This window comes from Corythoichthys intestinalis, chromosome 2, assembly GCF_030265065.1.
Source record: "Corythoichthys intestinalis isolate RoL2023-P3 chromosome 2, ASM3026506v1, whole genome shotgun sequence".
In the NCBI taxonomy this organism is placed as follows: Eukaryota; Metazoa; Chordata; class Actinopteri; order Syngnathiformes; family Syngnathidae; genus Corythoichthys; species Corythoichthys intestinalis.
The window spans coordinates 22,842,432-22,863,941 of record NC_080396.1 but is presented as its reverse complement, the minus strand read 5'-3'; the positions used below and the strand labels follow the sequence as shown (position 1 = coordinate 22,863,941).

The window sequence follows — 21,510 nt, the reverse complement described above, 5'->3', positions numbered from 1 at the left end:
GAAAAAAGGTAATCTAATCTAGGTTTTTTTTAAATTTTTTAAAAAAAAATTTTTTAAGGATGAATCATAAAATACTGTTTTATTGCAATTTATTAGTCACAAAAAGCTACATTTTTTCCATTTAAAAGGAGTTTAGTGGCTGAATTAATCAAGTAATATTGTATACTCTGGAGCAGTGTTGTTTTCGTCAACACTTTTTACATGACGATGACGAGACGATAACGAGCTAAAAATGTGTTTTGGGAGAAATACGTAACGAGACGAATGCCAGTTTTTGTCTGACGAGACAAGAAGGAAACAGAAAATGTGCAATAGTTTCAGTCACGTTCACATTGTGTGACATTTTACGTGTTAGCCTGCATCATAGCAGTGTCTGCTTGCACACGCGGTAAGATTTGTTTTCTTGGCTAGAGAGAATATGCAATGTTTTTTTAGCTTTTAAAGTGCATACGACAAAAAAAAAAAAAAAAAAAAAAAAAAAAAAACCTCTTAAATAGCATTATTATAAATAATAAATGGTATGGTCATGACAAATAGCAGTCGTGTCCTAAATGGAATAGGAAATATTAAAAATGCATTTATTCAGTACGACATGGCAAAATTACTCCATAATGGTCAAAACGGTCAACTTCACCTTTGATGTCGCACCTCCCGAACGATATTTTATGCCACAGTAGTTAGTCCAGCTTTTATCATTTTCCTGCCCCGGCTTCGGACAATGTACACAAAACAAGAGACGTGACAGCTAGCCGACATGCTAACAGAGTGACATCTCAAAGTCTTATTTTCGCTTTTCAAAGCGAAATATCACACAAAACTAGCCCGGGTCATGTCAAGTCTTTGCCGATCGGCAACCCGCCCAGCGGCGAGCAAGTTAGAGCTCGTCGTTCCCCTGCTGCAGGTAGAGGGCTCATTTGCGGGGAAGCAGCTGGACAATTGCCACGTTTACATGGAGCCAAATATTCCAATTACAATCGGAATATTTGTTCAAACCGAATAAATGTGTTCCATATAAACACCTCATTCGGAATGAACGGGCCCAAACCGAATGGAATTTCATTCCGATTCACAGGGGTGGAATATTCCTTTTCCCAAACCGATTAGAAGTAAAATTATATCATGTAAACAGGGAAGCAGAATGGTGTCTGGTTGCGTTCTTTCTGCACATGCTCCGTACTGACGTCACTTGGTGACGTAAGTAACGTCACTTGCAACATGGCTTCCAAGCACACGCACAGCGCACCCACACAACTTTTTAAATGAACGGCGTATCATTCTGAAGTTTTGTTTCCACTCGAAAAGTTAAAACAGCAACTGATCTGACGATCGATCTCCATGTTTTGCAACGTGACGCTTTGTTTTGATTAATCTGCGCATGTCAGACGGCAGTTGTCAAACGTCCTTTCGGAATAAAGGCAGACACATGTAAACGCTGGATCGGAATAGATGAAGTGACATGTAAACAGCTGATGTGAAATTTCCATTCGGAATGATTTGAATCGGTATGAATAAAAGTCAGCATGTAAACGTGGCTACTGACTGCCGAACGAACCGGCCGACGTCAGAGGAGCGCGTAGCTACCACATGCTCAACACGAATATGGCGTAAGATAATGCCTTACTACACGGCGAAGACATAAACAGTGAGAGTCATACGAGAGCGCCGTGCAGTTGTTGTGCAGCTAACATGGCAGGGTGTGTCTGAGGAGAACTTTTCTACATGTCAATCCATGATCAAGTGTAAGTAGATAGTCCTTTATTTATAGTTTGTAGTGTTTACTCTGTAATCGCTGTATTCGCGGCCATTTTTAACACAAAGTTGCAATTTCTGATGGGGTTGAAAATTTGACAGAACACCGGGCATACGAAGAAGGCAATAAGCAGAGTATAGAGGGGGGTGTGCGACAAGCCACCGGTCGTCGGCCGAGTGGCATTTTCACCGGACAGTCAGCCACAAAATGCAAGACACCTCAATATTAGAATGTGTGCCATGATCCCAGTATTTGACATAATACAAAATATGTTTACTCACTTCCATGTAAGTCAAATGGACCCGTAGTTGTAGGGCCTGTTTTGGCCAATATCCGCGGTCAATGGGAACCTTTTGAAACTGAAAAAGGCTCACACGACTACCTGGTGCAGCAACAATTTTCTGCAGCACATTTGGCTGCCGTGATGCAAAAAAATATATTTACCCGCAAATCAGCTGAATCCGCAGTCCATCTGCATGCTACAAAGCATTGCTGTATCGTGAGATGCTGACCCGGGTGACATCACCTTCGCATTCTTCCTCAAAGCAGGAAGTCATTCATTTTCATGACACAGGATTAAAAAAACTGAAGAAAACGATCACTTCCACACACATCCAAGCGGTCCATTTCATTCAGGAGCATAAAATACCGCGTGAAACACGAAATAAACATGCTTTTTGGTGTCATAAAGCTCTGTGCAGACTGATCATCACACACTAAATGTAACTCATAGCATTAGCATAGCATTTGCGTTAGCATTCGGCCAATGCTAATGGCGAGCGTCCTCAAACTGTTGGACACTTTTTTTTAACTTACAGCACGTGGCGTCAAGGTGGGTATAGTTTATGGAAAATAATATTGTGTTTTTATGCTGAGTGTGTATTATCACCAAATTGGCTTTGTCCTTATCGTCTGTCAATGTTCATTTGAAATAGTTCAAAACCTTTATTTTTGGAGTAATTTTAAAAAAATTGTACTGACGAAAACGTTTTTAGTAAATGTTACCTAAAACTAGATGAAACTAGTCTTGAGTTTTCGTCAACAAAACTAGACTAAGACAAACACATTTTGAGAAGACTAAAATATGACTAAAACTAATAAGTATTGGCGTCCAAAAGACTAAGGCGAAAATTAATAGGACTGCAAAAAACCAACACTGCTCTGGAGGTTTACAAAATAGGAGAAAAATAATTACCAGAGCAAAAATACTAAAAGATCTGAAGTTAAAGTGCCATTTTGGGACATTGTTTTTTTGGGAAAAGTTCAACATTAAAATGGTTTAAAAAAACAAAAAAAAAAAAAAAAAAAAAAAACACCACCAGTAAAATAAAATAATCAGTCAATTGAGTAGCCTAAAACCAAAAAATATTTTTGCTACTTTAGATAATCTCCAAATTTTTTTTCACCATGGATTTATTTAATTTGAAAACATATTTGGACATAGCTTATCAACTAGCCTACAGTCTATTCAAGGTGCTTATTTAATAGGCTTTCTCTTTCGATAGCTTTTAGCCACCCACCAATTTGTGTCGCAGTTTATTCGGTGTAAAGATTGTGCACTGACAAAGGTTCCGTGATTGGAACGCAACCTGCGATTAAACTTAAAAGTTAAAAAAATGTAAATTAAAAGTTACTATTCTTGGCATTTAAAAAAATAATAAAGCGGCCCCACGAAGACCTGGCATCCACATATGTGGACATAATATTTTGGGTCATGTAGGCTACAATATAAACGTTTGGCATACAATGATACAAGTATGGCCTACATGGCCCAAAATATATATGGTGGAAAACACAGACAAGACTGAAAAAGCAGTTTATGACATTGCACAGCTTCCTAGAACTAATCAGTGCAGAAAGGGATTAGTTCGGTCTCGTTCACCCAAACAATTCGTTCAAAAAGAACAAATGGCGGAAAACACAGAAACGACTGAAAAAGCAGTTTCAGATCTTGCACTCTTCTTTAAAAGAAACCGCTGTATTTTAAGCCAAAAGAACTGTTGTTTTTGATAGAACAATATGTCTATATGCTGCCATTGTAGATTCATGGCGCATTAAGCCCCCGAACTATTTTAAATTTGTCCGTTTTACCCTGGAAACCCCCGTTTACAGACAGAACATCGCTTCAATGATATCTGGCGCCATCTAGCGTCATAAATGGGGAGAGTAGCTGAGATCCGTCATAACAGAACATCGCTTCAATGATATCTGGTGTCATCTAGCGTCGTGAATGGGTATAACGTCTAGACCACGAATATAAAACAACCCCCTCTTTTTCAGTCTTATTTCAATGCAAAAAACACAGTCTTATATTCGGGCCAATACGGTATGTTCTTTCGCCCCTCCCAATCCAAATACATTGGACTTCCAGTGCCCTCAATAGCAGCCGATGACTTAAAACTAATGATAATGCTTGAACAAATGACCACTGCCATCCCTCGAAGCCAAAGTGGATTGGACGTCTAGCGCCCTCGATGGCAGCCAATGAGCTCAAAGAGTGCCTGACAAAGGATTAAAATGCGTTCATTTTTTAAGAAAGTAATTTAATCTGTTTTAATTTACTAATTGGAAGTAATTAACATGTTAAACTCCAACCTCTACGATTTATCAGTATTATCGTAAAAATGTGAGGAAATTTCAATATTTACTTGGCAAGTCATTTACCTCTAAGATTTCACGTGAGGCCCAACATTACTCTTAGTAAAAATAATTCATCTGGAGATCGTAAATGTCCGTTGGCCAAGATTTTAATGGAGTGTTTTTCATAATTTATTGCCATCTCATTACCACCACCAGCTCCACCATCCCCAGAGGAGGGCTAAAGGGTAAAACTCATGTAAAAAAACAAAAAAATATCCAGCTTCAGTAAAACTCAAGCATTGAATGTGAACGCCCACGTTGGCCTTGAAGATGGCCATCTGACCATCACGCCATCCAAACCCATCTCTCTACCAGGAGTAGCTTTAAAAGCAGTGAAGGCCAATCCAAGCAGATCCATGTGAGTCTTTGTGCCAAAACTTCCTCTGCCCTAAACGGGACCGTGGGATGTCAGGTGAAGGTCCAGTGCTGAAAAGGGTCCACAACATTACACTTGTCCAATATAATGTTGTCTCCTTTCAACATTAAACATTTTCCACTGATGGGATTCTTCAAAAGCACCCCCTGAAGAAGTGAGAAAGGAAACCGCATTTCCAGGCTGTATTTGACATATATCCTCACCCACAAATAAATACCTGCACGAAGACCCACTGCTGGTGTGGTGAAGGTTTAGAGCCCCTCCCCTTTAGCTCGCATGGCTCTACAGACACCGGCTCGGGGGAGTGCTTCGCCTGAAGACACAGCTCTTTGCCGATGTTATGACGAAGCTCATTGTCTGACGTATACTCAAAGTACTAGAAAGGACCACAAATAAAATTAATGTTTGTAATGCTTTCAGGGAGAGTGGTTACTACATTGGGCAGCCTATCCAAAAGTTGTTTTCTCCTAAAGTTGGGGTTTCAAACCAACCTTATTTGCCAATTCGTTGTTCTTTTTAAACTTGTTTTGTTTGTACAATACAAAAAGTTATCATTCGCTTAAACTATGTAGACCACAAGAGAGTTAAAAAAGAAAATGAAATAAAATCCACATAGCAAAATACACATAAGCCACACTTTAAACCCTTCAGACCTGAGGATGCTACTGAAGGACATGGCGTCTGCATCTCTAAACCAATAAATAATAAATACACAGAATTTAGTTGCTATTGCCACTTCTGGGAGATGATTGGGCGAAACTTCACCCATCGAAATTAAACCAATTAGGTTTAGCAGGCTCTCTTTGCCATTTTTGGCACTTTGAAAATGGCTTAGACAAAACGCAACTTCAAAAGGGCAAACGTAAGTGCTCATTTCCTATCAAAAACACATTAACATAAAAAATAAACAATAAAAGCATGAAATATCCCCAACCCAAAAAATTGCACTTTGTTCTGGTGTTTGATTCGAGTAAAAATCCGCGAATTTTTTTTTTTTTTTTGCCCAGCAGAAAAATTTCAGGTCTGAAGACATTTTTTATTTACTATTTTATTTATTTATTTGTCATCATCATCAGTATCATTAACAGTTACAAGATGGCTATGTGATATGATTAACCCGAAGAAGAAAAAAAAACGAAGAAAAGACAAGGGCTGACAGGAGAAGCATATGCTTATCAAGTCCCGTCCCCTTCAACCAAGGAGGCACAATCAATATATGGTAGAGTAGGCATTATACATTGCGGTACCTGAGCAGCTTTTTTTTGGTTTGTTTTTTTATTGTCTTCACATGAATTTGCTTCCCAAAAGTCATTACATTTCTATCATTTATTTGTTGTGGGAACACTATGTTGTGTCTGTGTGTGTGGCAGAGCGCCTTAGTTTGACGCTCGAGCAGTTGTTTTGTAGTATTGAAGGTCAATCACTGTAGCAACTCAGAATACTGTCCTTGTATTTCCTTTTAAAGGCAGCTATTGACCCTATGCTGGTCAGTGCAGGGTCAATAGCATTTCAGAGGCGAGCGCCAGTGTTAGTAACCGAAAATGATTTTAAGGTAGTTCTAACTTGGCCATAAGTAAACAACCTGCTCCCTCTCAAATCATAATTGGATTCCCTCGCTTGGACTCGAATTTGTAAGTTAGACGGAAGACAATTTGAGTGGGACTTGTACATCATCTGAACAGTGTAGTGCATCAAATCATAAAATTTTAAAAGCTTTGATTTGATGTAGAGCTCATTTGTGGGTGATCTGAATGGCGCGTTGTGGATGATCCGAATCACTTTCTTTTGAAGGCTCAGTAGAGGATGAAGATGTACCTTATATGTGTGTCCCCATATTTCTGAACAATAGTTGCGATGCGGCAAGATCAGTGCACTGTAGAGAGTTTGGAGAGCCTTCTCATCTCGCATATTTTGGGCTCTAAAGAGAATAGAAATGCTTCTGGCAAGCTTATTTCGCAGATGGCTTACATGGGCCTTCCATGTTAATAAATCATCAATTACTACTAAGATTTTGTGCTCCCTTACTCTTTGTATTGTCACATGGTTTATTTGTATGTTTAAGTGCTCCTTGAGACATTTTCAGCCAAATAGCATGTATTTTGTTTTTTCCAGATTCAGAGATAATTTATTAGCGTTGAACCATTGCTGCAGTTTTGCTAGTTCGACATTTATTAGCTTAGTTAGACCTATCAAGTCCGTCCCTGAACAAAAGAAATTGGTGTCGTCCGCAAAAAGTACCATTTATAGTAGTTCAGACACTTTGTATAAGTCATTTATGTATAAAATGAACAGTTTAGGTCCCAGGACGGAGCCTTGAGGCACGCGGCATGTAATTTGACGTGTTGTTGATCTGCCCCCATGAAATGCTACATATTGCGATCGATTATGTAAATAACTACGTACCCAGTTCAGCACAACACCTCGAATTCCAAATCTCTCTAGTTTGTCCAGTAAGATATTGTGGTTAACTGTTGTTGAAATTCGCCTCCCCAGACAAGCCGCACGGAAACAGCGACAGCTGAACAAAGTGCCACTCTGCCGATGCTGCCTCCGCGCACGCCAACCGGGAAGGCGGAACTTTGCGCGTTCATCTTTGATATTAACCCTTTGTACTGACTCCATCTTCCAATAGTTTGGAAAAGACTCGCCGAAAGCAGGTTGACAATTTATTCGTCGACAATGGTCAAAAACAAGGCAAAAACAGACGACGGAGGGTCAATTCTGGATCCAAACAAAGGCTACATGTTTCCGAGCAGCAAAATCTATCTTATCTCAGTGTCCAGTGTTTTTTTAAGTCCATGGGCCGGCCGGAGGTGTGTCCAGGCGTTGCTTTGAGATCATCCCTCTCTGGCCGGTTTCGGGCTGTTTAGGTTTGTACATGGATGGGATGTGGTTGCCACAGCGACCAACTGGTCTTGACATCACAAGCGCCTGCTATCAACTTTATTATCCGGGCTGGCACTACTTGTTTTAGGACAAAGCGTGCTGGTCTTTGTCCTTGTTCGTTTGTCGGGAGGACTGATTGCCAGAGTTTGGTGCGTCAATCTTGCTCGTGGCGCACACGTTTTGGGCTTCTGTGATAAGATGGCGTTGTGTATCTATTCTGTTTCTTTAAACTATGGTGTGCTATTTATTTGACATTAGGTGTGTTAGAGTAGGACAGTCATACAGTGAATATGAGAAATGATACTATTCCCTGATTGATTATATTACGTGTGTTCGAGTAATGCAAACAGTTAGACGGTGCCTATGAGAAACGGTACCATTTTTCCTTTTCCCCCTCATGAGCGCTGATAAGGTGATTCACTTTACTGTGTTCAAGGCCACTGAGTGGAGTCTGCCTAAACTATAGTTAAATGAATGTATTATACTAATGCAAACAATTATATGGTGTGTGCGAGAACGGTACCTTTTCCCTTCACTGTGTCAAAGGCTTTTTTTAAGATCCAGGAAAATTCCCACGGAATATTGCTTTTGGTCAATAGAAGAGGCGTGCAAAATTTCCGATTCTTAGATTATTCGCGATTCGGCCGTGGAAGATTCGAGAACGATTCACAAACATCCAAATTCCGATTATTGAATTATACCCGGTAAAGCGGAATAAAACGCAGTCAGTGCGGTCTTTGGGATGCAATGAGGAACGGACCGAGAGTAAATATCATGTGCAGCTAATACGGCTAGGTAAAAAAAACAACAAAAAAAAAACAATAATACTTGACTGCGGCCGTCAGCCGCTACAAACAGCACCCAGTTGCTAGTTGCTACAAACATACGGCAACATACGGCTATGGCAGATATCACATATATCTAGACTAGATGTGAAATGACAGACTTTCCCGCGCTAGTAAACAGGCGCCATCTTAAAGCAGTAGACTACTCTAGAAGGCTCTGTTGTAGAGAACCTATTTACTTTTTATCTAAAATACCCCATAAATCGGCAAAATCTTGACTTGAATCTATCTTTAAATGATGAAACAGTTTTGAAACTTTCACATGTCGAAAGTAGACATGAGGGAAATTATGGCATAACGGGCACAATTTTAACGGTTGATTCACAACATTAAATTAATTGAATGTAGTTTAAAGCTGCTGATACAGAATGGGGACTTGAGTATTTTATTTACTGTTTTAACCCGTAACTTGATACTAAAATAGTAGTTTGGTTTATTTAGCCCGAGAGGATTTTTGAACAATTTTGGAACAAATATACAAAACATTTAAAAACAAACAAACAAACAAAAAAAAGGCCGGGGAGTTGGGGGTATCAATAATCGAATCGGAGTCTCTGAATCGTAATCGTAATCGAATCGTTAGATGCCCAAAGATTCCCACCTCTAGTCAATAGCATCAGTGATGATTTCTACTGACTCTTAATGCCTGCGCGTTGGAGTGGTTTTTCCTAAACCCATACTAACTATCATGTAGCAAATGATGGTTTGTCATGAATTTGTCCAGTCTGTTATTGAAAAGTTTTTCGAGGATTTTGGATAATTGAGGCAGAAGTGAAATGGATCTGTAGTTATTGAACTAATGGAAGACTCCTGTCTCAAATGATTTGTTGAAGATATGGGTTATGGGGTGGAGAATTTCATTTTGAATGTTTTTAATGAGTTTCATATCAATTTCATTTGAGTCAGTCGAGTCTTTGTCTACACATTGTGCGATTAAATTCTTAACCTCAACAATCTCTACTGGTTCCAAAAACATGGATTTCAGCATTGGCTCGGGGAGCTGCTATCCTTCTTCCAAGGCGTTAACGTCAAGTCACGTTAATTTGAATGGATGTCTTTCTTCTTTTTAAATTTCTACAATTATTTCTATACAGATTGTTTCTTAAATTTTGTCATTTTTAAATGATTTAATAGTAATTGAATAATAATAATATAACAAATCGAGCTCTAATGTGGCGGTTGTGTTTTTCATGCTGTTCCTGAATACACTGTGTGACTGACAACAAAGATGCGGTAGAGTTTTTACTATCTCTTTTCATGTTGTTGGCGTCGGCTATGGCAGACAATAGCAGTGTTGTGCTGCACAAGTTCTGAAATAAATGATTAAAAACATGACAAAACTGGCTATTTCTTTGCCGATGTTACAATAATAATTGTCACCTTAACTCATAAAGACTGGCGAACAGAGGTAAGATGAGGAACATTGAGATCATAGACATTCACATTTCCATCATAATTTCAATGGTAAACATCACCTTTTTACTTTTTTCACCACCTGCGCTAACCTTCTTGGGACCCATGCTGATTTCTTTCACAAGAAAATCCGGTGCGCGTGAGTCGGGGAAACAATGAAATTGCGACGCTGTCATAAATCGTCGTATTTCGAGACAAATGACGAGTGAAATTTTACGTCGGATGTCGACGCGATCGTAGGTCGATGTGATCGTATCTCGAGGTACCACTCTCTATGTGTCAGTATTCTCTGATGTTACATTTTACAGTGAGTTCCCTTAAAAATTAGTAAAATATAACCAACTAACCATACTTATTATAAAAATTAATGAAGATTTAAAAGAGGATTTTTGTGACACCGAATCCTGATATTAACTTCTGCTTAAACTTTTCTGACTATGTTCAATTTTTAGACCGCGCAGACAGAGGTTTCAAGTTCTCGCTTACTTTGTTCTTCTTGGGGAGGAAAAGAGCTAAAATAACTACTCTCTTATTTTGTGGTCAGATTAGAAAGAAATTTTGTTAGGTATATTTTAGCAGGTGCGCTGGAAGTCACTCACAGCCTGAAGTGCTGAGGATATGTTTTAGAATTTCCCAACCAAAAACAGCCGTTTCAGTCTAAATTTGTCATGCTCTCGCGTTTTCTCCATACACAGGCCACCCACGAGGTCTTAATAATATATAAAAAAAAAAAAAGTCTTTCATCCAATAATTTGAATTTAAGGCCTTAAAATGTCTACAGTTCTCCTAAAATCTTATAAAAGGTTTAAAATAAAATTTTGCAAGGTCTTAAAAATCTATTGACATTGCTTTCCTACTACTACTTGTAGTAGTACTTTGTGCTCATTTGTATCACAGTGTGAAAGAGCAGGGAATACCGTAATTTCCGGATTACAAGCCGCGACTTTTTTCCCCTCATTTTGAATCCTGTGGCGAATGCAATGATGCGGCCAATTTATAAATTTTTCTAACGACCGCCAGGAGCGCTCGAGCATAAAATGTAAGCGTAAGACACGTGGAATATATATGTCGAGGAAGACGCTAGTTTGCACTCTTACCCGTATTTTAACTTTGTGCTTTGCGCACGAATAAAAGTAGCAGACCCTCATCGTTGTGCATTAGTAAAATTAGCATACCTGCATCATGGAAAATGCTAGAAGAAATGGATATGACGTGCCGAGTTGAAATGAAGGCTTGGATGGCCAGCGGCGTCAGATCGTTTACAAAAGTGGCCGTATGCGAAGAGCAACTTTTGCAAAAGTGACAGCGTGGAGCAGCGTGAAAAAAATCCACCATCACCAATAAATTCAATACACTTTGCAAGGAACTCCGGGCCTCCAATTTTCCCTTAAATCTTTTGTACGTTTTTTGCCGTTATCAATGCGAAATGGGTCTACATTTTTTTTCATTATGGTCTTTAAAAAAAATCTTAAAAAGTCTTAAATTTGGCTCGTTGAACCCTGCAGAGACCCTGCATACAAGGCGTGCACAAAGGCAGTACACACGCATGTTGAATAGTTTACGTACTACTACTAGGCTACTACAAAGACAGCATTCCATTTCACCTACAGCGTATGTTAGAGTTTTTGTATCGGAAATAAAAATGCCCGCCTGTTATAATGCAATTGCTCGCAGCTAGACAGCATGATGACACACAAACACATTTGAAAACTAAAAGGTCCAATAAGCCTTGGTTCAACAGCCCCTTTTCAGAAATGGCACTTAATTCAACGTGACCCGGTAACAATCAAGGTGTTAAAAAAAACTTTTTCAACATACATATTTAATCCCCAAAGTTAAATACACTATTGTTTAAATATGTTTATTTGTACCCCCCCCCAAAAAAAAAATAAAAAAATCTACCCCCTCCCCAACACCAGGGGGTGCTGCAGCACTCCCACTTCCCAAGCCACTGTGAGACATGTTTTTAATTGTGGAATTATAAATGCTACTCTCCTGTTATAAGTGGATGGCTCACAATGAAATTTGGTGGTGTTAGGTTTTGTGTTGGTTTTCTCCTAGTGTGACTTGTCCCTGTGATTGCCCATTGATTTCACCTGTTGTGCCTCCTAGTGTATCCTCCAACTGCATCCTCCTGTGCTCACCTGTTCCTCGTTGTGTTGTTACCCCTTGTCTGTGTATGTGTGTATAAGCTCCCAGTTTCTTTTCACTCCTTGTTGTGTCATTGTCTATGTCAATGTCAATTTCAAGTCTTGTCCAAGCCCTTGTGTACCAGTCCCTCCGATTAAGTAAGTTTTGGTTTGAACATTGCCTTTTTGATCACTAGTCGTTTTGGTTGTACTTTGTGCTTTTGGTTAGTTGTTAAAACGTTTTTTTGAGATCACCGCCACCTGCCTTGCTGCTTTTTGTTTCCCTGCAATTGGGTCCACACCACCTGCCTTCCCGCGTTTCCCTGACAGGTGGGTACAGTATATTTGAGGGTTTTATATGCATCGATCTTCAAAGCCGGATTTTTTACTTCATCTCAGGGCAGATTAATAGAATAAATCACAGACTTGTTGTTGTTCAGAGTTAGCCAGGAGAGGGAGCCGGGTGGTCGTAGTTAGATTTGAACTTGTTCAATCAAACCAGTGCCTGTACACTCAATGTCACACCCCTCTCACCATCATATTTTTACCAATTTAGATGAACGTGAAGCTGTTTAATTCACTAGCGATAGCATATCCAAATATAAAGTTTTATTTTGGTCAATGGGAAACTGTTTTAATTAATTGTGGCTGGTTAAGTCCCCTGGTGATGGCAACGGCTGATCAGAAAAAACTGTCGTATTTTTACCGATTTTGAAGCGAATTCTTGACCAATTGCTTAAAAAGGTATGTTCGTTCTTCCTCTGATCAAGACGCACCCTTCCACCAAGTTTGACGACTCTGCAGTTCACGGTCTCTGAATAAAGTCAGCCAGAAAGATTCTGGTGAATTATAGAGTTGATAATTTATGTCAATGGGATTTAAGTCTTTAAAATACAGTTGGATGAACTGTGAGGGTGTACTATACTCCATGTTGCAGTTTTAATGATTTACCTGGTTGCCACCCTGGTTGTGACAATGGTACATTATCAGAGGTTTCCCTCCTTTGTTCTTTTCACCAATGTCCAGGCACTTTTTAGAGCCACCGTTCCTTATCTGAAAACAAACAATAAACGTGGGAGAGGTTTTGCATAACACGTGGGTTGATGCAATGTCCACATAGGGCAATAAAGACAAACTCGACTTACTGCTCCATATTTTTCTGGTGGTTTGGGAACAAACAATTCTGGGTAGATGGTGTCCAGGTACCAAGAGAAGTTCTTGCACTGTAGTCTGTCTCTTAGTTCCAGACGACTGGAGATGTCTCCGTACGAGTGCTACAACCAGAAATACTTTTAAAACCAACATTTCGATCGAAATTCAATCACTGTATATTGAAATATATAACAATTTATAGACAAGTTTTCGAGGTACTTCCGATTTACCTCCTCATTTCTGCTCCTGATTTCAGTTTTACACTTTTTTCAACCAAAACAACAGTGGAATTACTCATCAAAATCCCTCAAAAAATACAATTTGGAAACGTCGCACCCATCTGCCATCATCACTACATGGGAGGACAGCATGAAGAAATGTCCAAGAGTCGCACAACCAAAATAGTTTTGTATTTTATAGGGCTGTCAAACGATTAAAATTTTTAATCGAGTTAATCACAGCTTAAAAATTAATTAATCGTAATTAAGTGCCATTCAAACCATCTATAAAATATGCCATATTTTTCTGTAAATTATTGTTGGAATGGAAAGATATGACGGATATATACATTCAACATACTGTACATAAGTACTGTATTTGTTTATTATAACAATAAATCAACAAGATGACATTAACATTAACATTCTGTTAAATCGATCCATGGATAGAAAGACTTGTAGTTCTTAAAAGATAAATGTTAGTACAAGTTATAGAAATTTTATATTAAATGTTTTCATTTTTAATAACATTTGTAAAATTTTCATTCAAAAAATAAACTAGTAAGTCGCCATTGTTGATGTCAATAATTACATAATTCTCATGGTCATAAAATCAGTCGCACCCAAGTGCCAGCAGAGGGTGACAAAACTCCATAAAACAAGTAACAAGTGCACATGACCCTGTGCTGTCATTTTAATCTGTTTGAGCAGGGCATGTGCATTAAATGCGTCAAATATTTTAACATGATTAACACGCGATAATTTTGACAGCCCTAGTATTTTATTGATTTAATGGCATTGGATGGAAACTCAATCAGGGACCAGAAAAGCTTCGAAGCATCCGGTTGAATGTGTCCTAATACATTAATATGGGAAATTTTGTGTTCATGAAGGCAGATGTGGAACCAAGACAGTGCCACCACAAAGCAATAACAGGTACAATTATGTTCAATTTGACGACAATTCTGTGTGTTGCGTCACAGCTGAGACATCATTAGCTTTGCATTAGCTTCAACAACAAAGAAATGGAAAACACTCATCTACTACAAGTCACACACAGGCTTTTTACCATAAATGCATAAATTCAAGTGTTACACGTTTTTTGTTCGTTAGTTTTCAGGTGGAAAACGCTGTTAGGCAAGGGAAGACAACTTTATGTACCTCACAACAACACTTAAGTTGATGGACATATATCCAGATGATGTGCGTTCTACCGTGATGATTGAAGGCTCGACTTATGCTCCACCTTTGTTGATATTGTTGTAATTTATAAATTGTGATTTATTGACCTGTTTTGCAAATGCACCGATCGTTTTAAATAAAACAAGAAATGGAAGCATGTTGTCCAAAAGTTTTATTGCGATCAATAGCTGCAATAAAAAGAATGGTATACTATTTGTGTTTATATGTACATGTGCGATGAGCTCGTAATATCATAACTATAACCTAACTTGATGAAAATTACCTTATGATATTTTCTTGTGACAACAAAATCCGTGTCAGCACTTCTGCATTCGGCAACTGTAATATCATTTATAATTTCACCTCATTTTGGTCACTCAAGTGGCTGGCGTATCAATCTACACCCCATGTTAACACAGACTGCAAATATTACAACGATCAATGAGGTGAAAAGAACAAACATGCAATATTTTAGAAGGCTCATTTAAGTTAATCTGCGAGCCAAATTCTTAATTTGCTGCTAGTTTCGAATTAAGGCATATGGCGAGGAAGATTCACACTGGCGCTTTGAAGCTGGACGCTGTTCAAAACATTTCACTTCCAAGCATATATACAGGCGCTTCCAGGAGTTCAACACAACCAATTTACGTCTAATCTACTGTACGTCGTGCTACATCCATTTTTGGAGATTCCGTGGGTTCCTCTGGTTTGAGTTGGCAGTTTAAAACTGTCTACTTCAACCCCAATTCATGGTGTTCTGTCTAAACCGGAGGGCCGTAGCAGAAAATGTCAAAGATAGCGCCGCCCATGTTTAGCTCAGTAAACTTGTCGATAACACAAGTGATTTCAAAGCATGCATAAATGCAGAATGCATCTAAATAATAGTCACAAGACTATCATTTATCCATTATTTGGCTCATACCAACTTTTTGACCCCTCCCTCAAACTTCTAAAACACCTTGTAACAAAAATGTTTAAAAAGTGTTTTTGTGGAATGTTGGAAAATACTATAAATATAACACAGACAATCTTGACAATGTCTCCCCCTCTATAACCAGGGTTTGAACCCACACTGTCACTGTACTAGTCTACTGAGCCAAAAGCCTATTACAGCGTCAGCCGCCTAACTTTACACACACAGCACATGCCCTAACCCAGGGGTGCCCAAGTCCAGTCCTTGACAGCCCCTATCCAGCTTGTTTTCCATGTCTCCCTCTTTTAACACACCTGAATCAAATAATCAGGATCGTCATCATGCTCCTGCAGAGCTTGCTGATGAGCTGACACCCCCTGCCCTAACCAGTTTCCAGCAGCTCAGTTGTCAGGCCGCTTGACTGCCAAGATGTTAACGTGGGTGTAAATCACGGTTTGAACAGTTACATACAAAGGAAAGTTTTTAAAAAATGTGGTAATTTTTAAAAACTGATTTAAAGGGATCCACGGATAGAAAGACTCGTAGTTCTTAAAAGTTAAATGTTATTACGAGTTAAAATAATTTGATATTGAAACCCCGCTTGATGTTTTCGTTTTTATGCAATTGAAAAAAATAGTTTAACTAGTAGGTCGCCGTTGTTGTTGACGTCGGAGGGCGGTAACATCACATGGTTAGAGTATGACACTAGCGACAAACGTCATCTGTTCAACCCTCTCAATTTGAACCCGAGATGAACATTAATGAGCATGACAGCACAGTCGATATGTCACAAAACGAGCAGCAAAAGCAAACTGAACAGGAAAGACCGGATGAGACAAGACGAGAGCAGGAAAAAAAAACTTCCGCTAAAATGTGCAAAACGTCCTACAACAGGCGAATTTGACACCAGAGGGACTACCGTGCGGTTTCAGCTTGTTTTGTTTAGATGCATACAGACAGAACATACTAAAGATGCTTTAAGAAAATACTTAAATGTAGTAACACCAAATAAGGTTGGTTTAAATATGCTACATGACTAATGTGGTCAACACATCAACAATCTGCTTTAAAGCTACCACAAGAAAAGACAATGCCTAAAAGTATGAGAGGAAAATATGCAAAAAGTATTTTGAACCAATGAAAAGTTAATAGTAACACAAATGGTAAGTACTTGCCGCTTTTAACCGATAAGCGCATGTGTTGGACGTCTCGCCGCATAGTACGAATTGCAGTAATTCGGTAGTATTCGTCGAGTGACAGTGACAATCTACGTCATCACCCAGAGCATCAAAACATGTATTAAATATTATAGATTTGTAACTAAATAGCAATATTTTATGTGTCTCTAAAAACATTTTAGTAAAAGAGAACAATTGTGGCTTATTAGAGCCTACAAGTCTAAGTCCGAGCTTCCCTTTAAAAAAACAAAACTACATAAGTATCATATATAAAAAAAAAAAAAAGGTTTCTGAAACATATACGATTTTACATATATTAAATGGTTTTCCTGTGGTTTTAAGTTTTTTAAAAAGTGTATAAGTTAGGGCTGTCAAAATTATCGCGTTAACGGGCGGTAATTAATTTTTAAAATTCATGACGTTAAAATATTTGACGCAATTAACGCACATGCCACGTTCAGATTAAAATGACAGTACAATGTAATGTCCGCTTGTTTTTTGGTGTTTGGCGCCCTCTGCTGGCGCTTGGGTCCAACTGATTTTATGGGTTAGTACCATGAGTGAGCATGGTGTAATTATTGACATCAACAATGGCGAGCTACTAGTTCATTTTTTGATTGAAAATTTTACAAATTTTAATAAAACGAAAATATTAAGAGGGGGTTTTAATATAAAATTTATATAACTTGTACTAACATTTATCTTTTAAGAACTACAAGCCTTTCTATCCATGGGTCGCTTTAAGAGAATGTTAATGCCATCTTGTTGATTTATTGTTATAATAAACAAATACAGTACTTATGTACCGTATGTTGAATGTATATATTCTTCTTGTGTCTTATCTTTCCATTCCAACAATATTTTACAGAAAAATGGCATATTTTATTTTTATAGATGGTTTGAATTGCGATCAATTACGATTAATTAATTTTTAAGCTGTAATTAACTCGATTAAAAATATTAACCATTTGACAGCCCTAGTATAAATATATCTCGGTTTCTCTTGAGTTTCCAACAAACAGAAAAAGTCCAATTACCTCAAAAGAATATTTACTGATTATCAGCATGTTCTAGATGACTGATAATCTCCACAGACATGCTTTTTGAATGCACTACTGTATATGGAGTAGATGGAGTAGCTCCCCATTCTTGAAAAAATTGTCACCTCACTGGCGATGGTGCCGGCCCTTTTGTTTCGCCGATAGAAGACATGCTTGTAGTTATCCAGCCAGACCTCGGCCAGGCGCACTTGGTTGCGAGTGATGACCTCGGTGCCTTTGGGGAAGGTGTGCGGACTCTTGGTGCGAAAGACGTGGCCCACCACCGAGCAAGGAAGGATTTCCAGCTGACCGCCGCACTGCCACACCTGGGTACGATACACAAAATATGGTGACTTCAAAATGAATGGAAAGCTGCACATTAAAACACTCATCATCTGCACATGGACTTGTAAAAAGTATATGCCGTATATGAGACATTATTCAAAAACATGCCATTTTGTAACCTTAAATTAAAAACTACCAAAAGAGGCTGTATTAAGACAAAAATTAAAGATCTTTGTATTGTATAACTGTAATAAAAATTTGTTTTCCCATTGTGACCTTTTTTCATTTCAACAGGCTTTCAAAAAGTATAAAACAAAATTACCGTGCCTTTAAAAAAGAAAAAAAAATCATAAAAATGCTCAAATATTATTTAACATATCATTAGTTTTTATTTTTGATCTTTTTGAAAAATGTAAGGGAAAAAAAATAATTTTATTGCTGTCTCTGTTTTTGTCAGATGCGTTACTTGGACTAACATACCCCGCAGGAGGCATGAAGATTCCAGAAGTGACATTTTTTTCTAAAAATGAGATCAATCTTCGGCATGCTGTCAAAAAGAAAATTAAGTGCTTTCTTTTGATGAATTTTTACTTTTGCTTCATTTGATTTGAGGGGGCAGTCATAAGTGAGTCAATTATATTATCACTTATTACAAATTATAATTCTTAACATTTTAAATGTGCAAATGAAAAGGCATTTTAGCCTCTTCAAAATGAACTCGATGTATTTTTTGTGTGACCCACATGGCAAGTATAGGCTACAAACAGTTTTTTTTTTTTTTTTTGGTCAAATGTGTTAAATGAATGATTCAAATTTTACATTAAACACTTACTTTACGTTATTATTCAATTCAATATACTTTATTAATCCCTTGGGAGAGTTCCCTCACAGAAATTAGTATTCCAGCGCCCATAACACCACAGCAGCAAAGGTAAAAGTATAAAGTACAAGATGGTTAAAAAAAAAAAAAAAAGTGCTATAGTAAAAAGGATTAAAAATATATAATTTGAAATTGGAATAAATTCAATGAAATATTACTTAAGGAATACAATAATAGAAATAATAGACACCAGGCAGACAATAGCAGGAGAACAGAGTTACACATAGCAGCAGAGGTGCTAAAGTGCTAATGAAGGAGCTATGAACCTTGCCTCTGTATTTATTTATTTTTTAAAACCATACAATCATCTTCCGCTTGCTCCGAGGTCGGGTCGCGGGGGCAGCAATATTAGCAGGGAAGCCCAGACTTCCCTCTCCCCAGCCACTTCAACCAGCTCCTCCGGCGGATCCCAAGGCGTTCCCAGGCCAGCCGAGAGACAATCTCTCCAGCGTGTCCTGGGTCGTCCCTGGGGCCTCCCGCTGGTGGGACATGCCCGGAACACCTCTGCGGGGAGGCGTCCAGGAGACATCGGAACAAGATGCCCGAGCCACCTCAGCTGGCTCCTCTCAACGCGGAGGAGTAGCGGCTCGACGCAGAGTCCCTCCCGGATGACCGAGTTTCTCACTATCTCTAAGGGAGAGCCCGGACACCCTGCGGAGAAAACTCATTTCGGCCGCTTGTATCCGGCATCTTGTTCTTTCGATCACGATCCACAGCTCGTGACCATTTATGAGGGTAGGAACATACAGTAGATCGGCTGGTAAATCGAAAGCGTCACCTTTCGGCTCAGCTCCTTCTTCACCACTACGGACCATTGCAGAGTCCGCATTACTGCAGACGCTGCACCGATCCGCCTGTCGATCTCCCGCTCCCTCCTACCCTCACTCGTGAACAAAACCCCAAGATACTTGAACTCCTCCACTTGGGGCAGGATCTCATCCCCGACCCGAAGAGGGCATTCCTCCCTTTTCCGACTGAGGACCATTGTCTTGCATTTTGAGGTGCTGATCTTCATCCTAACCACTTCAAACTCGGCTGCGAACCGCTCCAGTGAGAGATGGAGGTCATGGCCTGATGAAGCAACAGCAACACATCATCTCCAAAAAGCAGAGATGCAATGCTGAGGTCACCAAACTGGACCCCTTCAATGCTTCGGCTGCCCGGAAATTCTGTCCATAAAAATTATGAACAGAATCGGTGACAAAGGGCAGCCTTGGTGGAGTCCAACCCTCACTGGGAACGAATTTGACTTCCTGCCGGCAATGCAGACAAAACTGACACCGGTCGTACAGGAACCGAACAGCCCTTACCAACGGGCTCGGTACCCCGTACACCCCGAGCACTCCCCATACGACTCCCCGAGGCACACGGTCGAACGCCTTCTCTAGATCCACAAAACACATGTAGACTGGTTGGGCGAACTCCTATGCAGGACCTTGAGGACCCTGCCGAGGGTGTAGAGCTGGTCCACTGTTCCACGGCCGGGACGAAAACCACACTGCTCCTCCTGAATCAGAGATTTGACTTCCTGACGGACCCTCCTCTCCAGCACCCCTAAATAGACTTTACCGGAGAGGCTGAGGAGTGTGCTCCCTCTATAATTGGAACACACCCTTTGGTCCTCCTTCTTAAAAAGGGGGACCACTGCCCTGGTCTGCCAATCTAGAGGCACTGTCCACGATGTCCACGCAATGTTGTAGAGGCGTGTCAGCCACGACAGCCCTACAACATCCAGACCCTTTAGGTACTCTGGGCGGATCTAATCGACCCCCAGGGCCTTGCCACCGAAGAGCTTTCCATCCACCTCAGTGACTTCAACCCCAGGGATCGGAGAGCCCACATCGGAGTCCCCAGACTCGGCTCCCTCCAAGGAAGGCGTGTCAGAGGAATTGAGGAGGTCTTTGAAGTATTCTCCCCACCGACTCACGACGTCCCAAGTCGAGGTCAGCAGTACCCCATCTTCACTATACACAGTGTTAATGCTTTCCTCTCCTCAGACGCCGGATGGTGGACCAGAATTTCCTCGAAGCCATCCGGAAGTTGTTTTTCATGGCCTTGCCAAACTCCTCTCATGTCCGAGTTTTTGCCTCGGCGACCGCCGAAGCTGCAGTCCGCTTGGTCAGCCGGTACCTGTCAGCTGCCTACGGAGTCCCACAGGCCAAAAAGGCCCGGTAGGCCTCCTTCAACTTGAATGCATCCCTTACCGCTAGTGTCCACCAGCGGGTTCAGGAATTGCTGCCACGACAGGCACCAACTACCTTATGGCCACAGCTCCAATCGGCCTCCTCAACAATGGACGTGGCCCACTCGGACTTAATGTCCCCCACTTCCCCCGGGACAAGAATGAAATTCTGCCGGAGGTGGGTGTTGTAGCCCTTTCTGACAGGGGATTCTGCCAGACGTTCCTAGCAGACCCTCAAAATACGTTTGGGCCTGCCAGGTATGGCCAGCATCTTTCCCTGCTATTGGAGCCAACACACCACCAGATGGTAATCAGTTGACAGCTCCACCCCTCTCTTCACCTAGTGTCCAAAATATGCGGCCGCAAGTCCGATGACACGATTACAAAGTTGATCATCGAACTGCGGCCTATGGTGTCCTGGTGCCAAGTGCACATATGGAC

General features: G+C 40.0%; 1 protein-coding gene across 1 annotated transcript in view; it reads right to left on the bottom strand.

Moving 5' to 3' along the window:
• Window positions 1–4,479: 4,479 nt before the first annotated feature.
• galnt6 (UDP-N-acetyl-alpha-D-galactosamine:polypeptide N-acetylgalactosaminyltransferase 6 (GalNAc-T6)) overlaps window positions 4,480–21,510 on the bottom strand; it is a 32,401-nt gene continuing 15,370 nt past the window's right edge. Inside the window, exons 6-10 of the mRNA XM_057830636.1 lie at window positions 17,848–18,048; window positions 13,185–13,313; window positions 12,991–13,092; window positions 4,984–5,142; window positions 4,480–4,912 (exon numbers count right to left, since the gene is read on the bottom strand). Of these exons, the coding sequence (XP_057686619.1) occupies window positions 4,799–4,912; window positions 4,984–5,142; window positions 12,991–13,092; window positions 13,185–13,313; window positions 17,848–18,048 (705 nt within the window). The 3' untranslated portion in view covers window positions 4,480–4,798. The remainder of the gene's footprint in view (window positions 4,913–4,983; window positions 5,143–12,990; window positions 13,093–13,184; window positions 13,314–17,847; window positions 18,049–21,510) is intronic.